The following is an 8,570-nucleotide window of genomic DNA, read 5'->3' as shown; positions in this document are numbered from 1 at the left end:
CTCAAGCTTGATTATTTTGTATTTTCTAGTAAAACTCAAACCTTTGGCTTACAATACAATACATGCCATGATGCCACCATGTCAGACTGGCTAACATTTCAGAGGTGTGATACAGTACATCAGTTATCCTGCTAGGGGCAGAAGTGCTCCATATAACCACTCCACCCCCTCCCCAGTCCTGTCCCGGTTACTGGGCCACTTTGAAGGTCGAGACTGACTGAACAACAAATCACCTGGCATAATAAATAACTACTCATTATTATTTGTAGATCAGTCAATTTACCCATGATACATTACGGTTTTGATGCTCTCGAACACGGCCACCATCTCTCCGGCAGTGTCCCCAGGCAGCATGCCAGCTATGACATTACAATGGATCTTCTCTGCACTGATGTCACAATGAGTCACTCAGAATTTTTTGTGCATTCAAAACAACTGGGAACTCAGAAAATACAAGGTCAAGATGTCAGTGGAGGTAAAGGCTCCACCCCCCCCCGAAGTCTGAGATTTCTGAGTCCCAGTTGTTTTGAACGCTGCAATTCTGCTGTGAAGTAACAATCTGTCTTTATGACATCATACACAACATTCTGCAATGTTAGGTAATGGTGACTGGAACAATGATATCACAATTGCACCTGCAGCCTTGACCTCTGACCTCAATGGAATATGATATTGAGTGGAGTTAGTTGCATCACAGACATTCCAAGCAGTGTGGAAGTAATAATAAATCATACATTTTAGTTTAAGCTCTTTTAAGACACCCAGAGTCACTTTACAGTGATTGCACTGCAGTCTTCTTTTCACACACACCATCACTGCTGCCCCTTCCTATGGTTCGTACGAGGCTATCCCCTTCCCACCTCTCCCAAAACAAGCCAACAACCTTATGATTATTTGAAAATGTAGATTTATTATAGAAAAAGTAGCTTTCCTGTGTGATTAACTTAGATACAACAATGCCTTTGTTGAAGTGAGTTCATTAGATCACATAGGCCCCACACATTCATTGAGCTGCGAAATCCCAGTATTCCCACCCCTTTCCAGTGTTCTCCACAGTCCTTATACTTCTACCTCAGCCCCCCCGTCAATCTCCCCTCCCTCCTTTCCTCAGACATCTGCCCCCCCCGTCAATCTCCCCTCCCTCCTTTCCTCAGACATCAGCCCCCCCGTCAATCTCTCCCTCCCTCCTTTCCTCAGACATCTGCCCCCCCGTCAATCTCTCCCTCCCTCCTTTCCTCAGACATCTGTCTGTGTCAACAATCTTCTGAAATAAAAAAAGTATTTTCTCTTAGAGAAGATTAGTACACGTCAATTATTAGGTCACACTTAAGAGTATGCAACTCCTAGGATTTAGTTTGTCTCTCAGCATCAGTCTACTTTAGAGGCCTACAGGCAACCATACACAGCCTGTGTCCCAAATAGCAACCAATTCCCTATATAGTGAACTACTTTTGACCAGGGCTCTGCAATAGGGAACAGGGTGCCATTAGGGAGGGAGCCACAGTCAGGCTGCCTTGCTGGCTGGCAGAAAGAAAACAGCTCTCTAGCAATAATAGTCCAGTCAGTCTAGCAGAATGTATCATTCAGATTTATAATAGTTCAGTCAGTCTAGCAGAATGTATCATTCAGATTTATAATAGTCCAGTCAGTCTAGCAGAATGTATCATTCAGATTTATAATAGTCCAGTCAGTCTAGCAGAATGTATCATTCAGATTTATAATAGTTCAGTCAGTCTAGCAGAATGTATCATTCAGATTTATAATAGTCCAGTCAGTCTAGCAGAATGTATCATTCAGATTTATAATAGTTCAGTCAGTCTAGCAGAATGTATCATTCAGCTTTATAATTAGTTCAAATAAAAGTATCTGCATAAAAAAAGTGCTTAATCAATTCCTACATTCATCACAAAATATGATAAAAAATTAATTAATTATATTAACTTGAACTTTGTGACGCAAGTAAATAATGCCTGTGTTTATAAAAATGCATTGTATTTCCTGGGGTCATATAGTTAGGAATATAAAATGATAACAGAATAAAACAACAAGTATTGCTGGCCATTAGCAGGTATGAGGCATCTTCAGGACAGTCTTCAGGAGGGTCGGTGTGTTTTGCGAGGGGCTGTGCATGTTTCCCCCGTAACTCCTCAATCTCTGATCCCATTCATTGGGATATTGAACAGCGTGTCATTTGGGACACACCCATACAGGAACTCCTCTCCAGACATTCTATAATAGCCGTAGCAGGGATTCTTCACAGGCGCGGTCTAATGTGCTGTGAAGGGGTTGTACCAGAACGGTCTGGTGAGCTAGAAGGGCGTGACGTAGTATTCTGCTGCAGGCGGTGACTGGGGGTGTGTCTGACTCTGCACCTGTTGTTGTTTCATGATCTCCCGGATCTCCTCCTCCAGCTCGGGAGGAATGACGAGCTTGTCGTCAGGGTCCGGCTGGGCCGGAGCATTGAAGTAACCTCCTTGCTTCCTGACGGGAGCGTCGCCCACCTCCTCTATCACATCCTGGCTCCGCCCCTGACACGCCACCGAGCCATTACCCCGCCCCTTACGCCCCAGAGTCCCACCCAGAGTCCTACTGGCTGAGCTAGAGCCTGAGCCCGCACCTAACTGCGCCTCTCCACCAATCAGACACAACCCTGCTCCAGTCTCTCCAGGCCCCACCTCCTGTCCCTGAACAGTGTGTTTGGGTGTTACAGTGTCTGTCTCTACAGCCCTCAGCTCCTCTTCTCCTACAGGGTCAGGGCTATGGTCAGGGCTGGGCTGATGGTCAGGAAACGGATGAGGGGGGGACGAGGGTGGGGTGGGGGCTGACTGGCAGGAGGGTGGAGGTAAAGGCTCAGGCTGCTGTGTGACAGAGGTGTTAGGGTGTGTGTGAGAGGTGTTAGGGTGTGTGTGGGGGCTGGAGTGTGTGTGCGGGTCAGGGCTGGGGTGTGTGTGCGGGTCAGGGTGTGTGTGCGGGTCAGGGTGTGTGTGCGGGTCAGGGTGTGTGTGCGGGTCAGGGTGTGTGTGCGGGTCAGGGTGTGTGTGCGGGTCAGGGTGTGTGTGCGGGTCAGGGTTGGGGTGTGGGTCAGGGTCAGGGTGTGTGTGCGGGTCAGGGTTGGGGTGTGTGTGCGGGTCAGGGTTGGGGTGTGGGTCGGGGTGTGGGTCAAGGTGTGTGTGTGGGTCAGGGTGTGTGTGTGGGTCAGGGTGTGTGTGTGGGTCAGGCTCAAGGTGTGTGTGGGGTATTGGTATAGAGCTGGCCCGTGCTCTCAGACAGTGTATGTCAGCCTCCACCTCCACTCTGCTCCCATTAGAGAACACCCCAGCTATAGGCTCCTCATCCTCACTGTCCAGCCCATTGTCAGACAGAGCCCCGGAGTACTGCCTCTGGAACGATGCTCTTCCACCTCCATACACCCCCACTCCCCGCCCCAGCACCCCCCCGCGACCCCCCAGGGCCCCCACGCCCTTCTCCGTCTGATTGGCTGGCTCGTCCGACGACGCCGTCGACCCCACCTCACTGCTCATCTCCGACGTGCTGACCTCACTGCTGACCTCACTTCCTGTCCCCATCGCCGGAGGCGGTAATGGTAGAGTTCCATCTGCTGAGCCGTAGCCGGGGTGGTGGTGTGTGTTACCAGCGGTGTGTGTGTGTTGTGTTTCCAGGCCGGGGCTGGGTGGGGGTGGTGGGGGCTCACAGCAGCAGCAGTCTTCAGTGATACTCAGCTGCACCACCACAGCACACAGACTGTCAGGACAGCCGTAGCCCTGCGCCAGCGTACACAGCTTCTTGGCTGCTGCTAGGGAGTCTGGGACATTACGCACTGCCTCCACTGCCTCGCAGGTGGACATGGTATCCCACAAGCCCCGGCTGGCCAGGATGAAGAACTCATCCTGCGGGGTGAGGGTTACCGTGGAGACGTGGGGTCGTGGGGTCACGGCGGGACACAGGAAGGAGTAGCCCATGATCCTGGTGGAGTCCGTCACTCCGTTCACCTTGTTGTCCTGAGGGGAGGGGGGGGGGGAGTTAGGACCTCTCAACAGACTCACAGACAGACAAAGACATACAAACAGTACAGTGTGTGTGTACCTCAGTGATGATAGCATGGTGCTGGCGTGCTCTTTGGTACTCTGACTGCTGTCTGACGGTGTGTGTGGTGGAGAGAGGGAGGGCCTTGCCATCACGACACAGAACTGCTTGACACCTTCCCACGTTAGCCGCTGTCACCGTGAAACAGCCCCCGCCGCCACGGTCGCTTGGGGCAACTAGGCCATGACGGATGTGGCAGAGGGCCGCGGACCCTCCCAGCCTCTGTCCTGCCGTGCCCAACTTCCTGTTATAACAACAACAACATGAGATCAACAGGAGTTATTGTGTGTGCGCATGTGATTGAGAAAGAAACTGTGTGCATATCTGGGAGAGACACCATGTGTGTACCTCTGCATGGTGAGGAAGGTGTTGGTCATATAGTCCTCTTGGTTCTTGCTCTTGTGTAGTTCCTCGGCCAGCACGTCTCCCATGGTGCATTGCAGCAGGTAGGGCACCTCAACGTTCCGGTCTCCGTCAAACACCCCGTACAGAGCCTCCCTGCTTCCACAGAAACTATCCAACGCCAGGGCTGCTACACACAGCCTGAGACAAACACAAACATGTTAGGAATAACACATACACCAACACACACTCTGTGCTGCTATTCCGAAAAGAGAGGCTATCCAGAGATAGACCAACAGAGGAGTGATGGATGAAGAGAGAGAAATAGAAAGTGTCATGTTTACTGTTAATTTCTGAATGAGAGAAGGGGAGAGATACAGAGACAGAGTATGTACTGACTTGTTGTTGACCCCAGAGGCCTCTGTGTATCCGTGGCTCCAGACTGCAGGCTCCCCGGGCCCCTCACTGCCACACAAAGAGGAGGGAGATGGGTCCACACGGAAACACCTAATGTTACTGCAGGAGGGAGAGAGAGAAGAAATATATCAGTGAGTTTAAAAATACATTGGGCGTATAACACGAATGTCTAGCAACCCAAAGGTTGCGAGTTCGAATCTCATCACAGACAACTGGAACATACTTAATAATATTTTTTTTTAAATGTACCCCAATTTCGTGATATCCAATTGCGATCTTGTCTCATCACTGCAACTCCCCAACGGGATGGGGAGAGGTGAAAGTCATGTCATCCTCCGAAACATGACCCGCCAAACCGCGCTTCTTAACACCCGCCCGCTTAACCCGGAAACCAGCCGCACCAATGTGTCGGAGGAAACATTTCAACTGACGACCGAAGTCAACCGGCAGGCGCCTAGCCCGCCACAATGAGTCGCTAGAGCGCGATAAGCCAAGTAAAGCCCCCCCCCCCCCCCCCCCGGCCAAACCCTCCCCTAACCCGGACGATACTGGGCCAATTGTGCGCCGCCCCATGGGACTCCCGGTCACGGCCAGTTGTGTCACCGCCAGGGATTGAACCCGGGTCTGTAGTGACGCCTCATGCACTGCGATGCAGTGCCTTTGACCACTTAACACTTTTTAAAAAACTGCTTTACAACTACTTAGCATGTTAGCTCCCCTACCCCTCCCTTAACCCTTAAACCTAACTCCTATACTTAACCCTAACCCCTAGCTTAGCTAACATTAGTGAGATAGCTAACGTTAGCCAACAAGCTATGTTTTGCAAATTAGTAACATATTGTACGTTTTGCAAATTCGAAACATACAATAAGAATCGTAATTCGTAACATATCATTCGAAATGGGTGGTGGACATCCACAAATTAATACATATCATACTAAATGGAGTGTCCCTGATTTACATACAGAATAATACGAAATGCTCTGATACCAGGTTGGTGTGTGTGTGCATTTGACTGTGTGTGTTGTTACTTGAGCAGCTCGAGGCTCCGGTGGTCCAGGTTGAGGCGGGGGTTGCCTGTCAGGTCTAGCTCCTGTAGTTTAGCAGGCAGAGACTCTGGGAGGACTACCTCACACAACTCATTACAGCTCAGATCCACACACTGCAGGAGGGAGAGAGAGAGTAAGACCGAGAGGTCAGAGACACACTGGCCAAGATCAGATGTCAGGGTTATTAATAGTGTGTGTTTTCACAGCAATCTCATTAGGGGATTAGGGGATATATTTATGAGATTACAGAGGTTGTGTCCCAAATGGCAGAACCCTATAGACCATGGTTATTCAAAGTCCGGAACCTGCTGGTTTTCTGTTCCAACTGATAATAAATTGCACCCACCTGGTGTCCCAGGTCTAAATCAGTCCCTGATTGGAGGGGAACAATGCAAAAAGAAGAGTAACTGGCTTCAAGGTCTAGAGTTGAGTTTGAGGGACATAGACCCTTGTCAAAAGGCACTATATTGGGAATAGGGTGTCATTTGGGACGAATCCAGAGAAGGGCCTGATATTAACCAGGGAAAAGTATGGAGGCCAGGGTATGTGACAGACCCTGGACATTGCTAAACAGGACCATGTCAACCTCAAGCATGAAGTCAGCGTATCAGGAGAGAGTGTTTGTTGTGCCTGTCCTACCTTCATGTCTTGAAGCTGGAGGACCTCAGGGAAGACAGTGATGTTGTTGGAGTGGGCAGAGATGGTGTGTTGTGTATGTCCTACCTTCATGTCTTGAAGCTGGAGGACCTCTGGGAAGACAGTGATGTTGTTGGAGTGGGCAGAGAGGGTGTGTTGTGTATGTCCTACCTTCATGTCTTGAAGCTGGAGGACCTCTGGGAAGACAGTGATGTTGTTGGAGTGGGCAGAGAGGGTGTGTTGTGTATGTCCTACCTTCATGTCTTGAAGCTGGAGGACCTCAGGGAAGACAGTGATGTTGTTGGGGTGGGCAGAGAGGGTGTGTTGTGTATGTCCTACCTTCATGTCTTGAAGCTGGAGGACCTCAGGGAAGACAGTGATGTTGTTGGAGTGGGCAGAGAGGGTGTGTTGTGTATGTCCTACCTTCATGTCTTGAAGCTGGAGGACCTCAGGGAAGACAGTGATGTTGTTGGAGTGGGCAGAGAGGGTGTGTTGTGTATGTCCTACCTTCATGTCTTGAAGCTGGAGGACCTCAGGGAAGACAGTGATGTTGTTGGAGTGGGCAGAGAGGGTGTGCATGTGCCTGCAGCTCAGGATGGTGGTGGGCACCGCTCTCAGCCTGTTCCCACTGAGGTCCAGTTCCTCCAGCTGCTCCAACCGCGCCATCTTACTGCAGTAGCAGAGAGAGGGATTTAGATGTTTAGAAAAGCTTTATTGGCACCATTTAACTACTGCACATACATAGCAAACTCAAGTGCCATTAAGTAAAATGTCACTCCACAGCAGTGCCTACAAAGTTAAAACCAGCCACCCTCCCAGAGAGAGACACAGAGAGACAGAGAGAGAGTGGAAGTGAGAAAAATAAGAGTTTTCAAACATGTGTGCATGACAAGTAAGAAGACAGTAAAAGAGAGAGCGTGCGTGTATGTATGTGTGTGCGCGACATGCTCACGCGTCTGTCCCTGTGTGTGTGTGTGTGTGTGTGTGAGAGAGACCTGGCTGGGAAGGTCTGTAGCTGGTTGTAGGCCAGGTGCAGCACCCTGAGGTGGGCGTGACCAGTCAGCAGAGGGACACTCTTGTCTGTCAGGCTGTTATTGGTCAGATACAGCTCCTGCAGGCTGCTGAAGCTCTCCTCTGATAGGCTGGCTGGAGGGAGGCACTCCAGCTTATTGGCTGATGCGTTCAGGTAGCGCAAGCTGTGAGGAAAACCAACCAACAACATTAGTAAGTAGCTAAAGAAGTAGACAGGGAAGGTGTGTGTGTCCTACTGGTGAACATGCAATCACTGGAGAATAAACTGGATGAGTTCTGTTCGTTATGTTTAATGTTATGTTTCACCGGGACATGGATAATATACAGTTGACTACCAGCATGTCACATGTGCAACCAGAGACATTTTTAATAAAAATAAATAAAACTGTAGACCAACTTTACTCCTCACACAGAAACGCATAACAAAGAACACCCTCCATTTGGCAAATCTGACCATAATTCTTTCCTCCTAATTCCTGTTTACAAGCAAAAACTCAAGCAGGAAGTACCAGTGACTTGTTCAATACAGAAGTGGTCAGATGACGCGGATGCTAAACTACAGGACTGTTGTGCTAGCATATACTGGAATATGTTCTGGGATTCATACGATGGCAGTGAGGAGTATACCACATCAGTCACCGGTTTCATCAATAAGTGCATCAATGATGTCATTGGAATCCATGGATTACAGGCAACATCCGCACTGAGCTAGAGCTGCCACTTTCAAGGAGCGGGACATATTCATAAGAAATCCCGCTATGCCCTCTGACGAATCAGCAAAACAGGCAAAATGTCAATACAGCACTAAGACTGAATCCAACTACACCGGCTCTGGCGCTTGTCGGATGTGGCAGGGCTAGCAAACTATTATGGATTACAAAAGGGAAACCAAGCTGTGAGCTGCCCACTGACGAGCTAAATGTCTTCTATGCTTGCTTCGAGGCAGGCAACACTGAACCATACATGAGAGCACCAGATGTTCCGGACGACTGTGTGATCATGCTCTCCGTA

General features: G+C 49.6%; 1 protein-coding gene across 1 annotated transcript in view; it reads right to left on the bottom strand.

Annotated features, from left to right (window-relative positions):
- Positions 1 to 890: 890 nt before the first annotated feature.
- The window catches only part of LOC139541444 (PH domain leucine-rich repeat protein phosphatase 1-like), a 66,861-nt gene continuing 59,181 nt past the window's right edge, over positions 891 to 8,570 (bottom strand). Inside the window, exons 11-18 of the mRNA XM_071346105.1 lie at positions 7,523 to 7,723; positions 7,035 to 7,197; positions 5,874 to 6,004; positions 4,825 to 4,941; positions 4,432 to 4,626; positions 4,084 to 4,327; positions 1,200 to 3,998; positions 891 to 1,071 (exon numbers count right to left, since the gene is read on the bottom strand). Coding sequence (XP_071202206.1) covers positions 2,310 to 3,998; positions 4,084 to 4,327; positions 4,432 to 4,626; positions 4,825 to 4,941; positions 5,874 to 6,004; positions 7,035 to 7,197; positions 7,523 to 7,723 — 2,740 coding nt within the window. The 3' untranslated portion in view covers positions 891 to 1,071; positions 1,200 to 2,309. The remainder of the gene's footprint in view (positions 1,072 to 1,199; positions 3,999 to 4,083; positions 4,328 to 4,431; positions 4,627 to 4,824; positions 4,942 to 5,873; positions 6,005 to 7,034; positions 7,198 to 7,522; positions 7,724 to 8,570) is intronic.

This window comes from Salvelinus alpinus, chromosome 16 (genome assembly GCF_045679555.1).
Source record: "Salvelinus alpinus chromosome 16, SLU_Salpinus.1, whole genome shotgun sequence".
NCBI classification, from domain to species: domain Eukaryota; kingdom Metazoa; phylum Chordata; class Actinopteri; order Salmoniformes; family Salmonidae; genus Salvelinus; species Salvelinus alpinus.
This window is presented reverse-complemented; position numbering and strand designations above follow the sequence as displayed.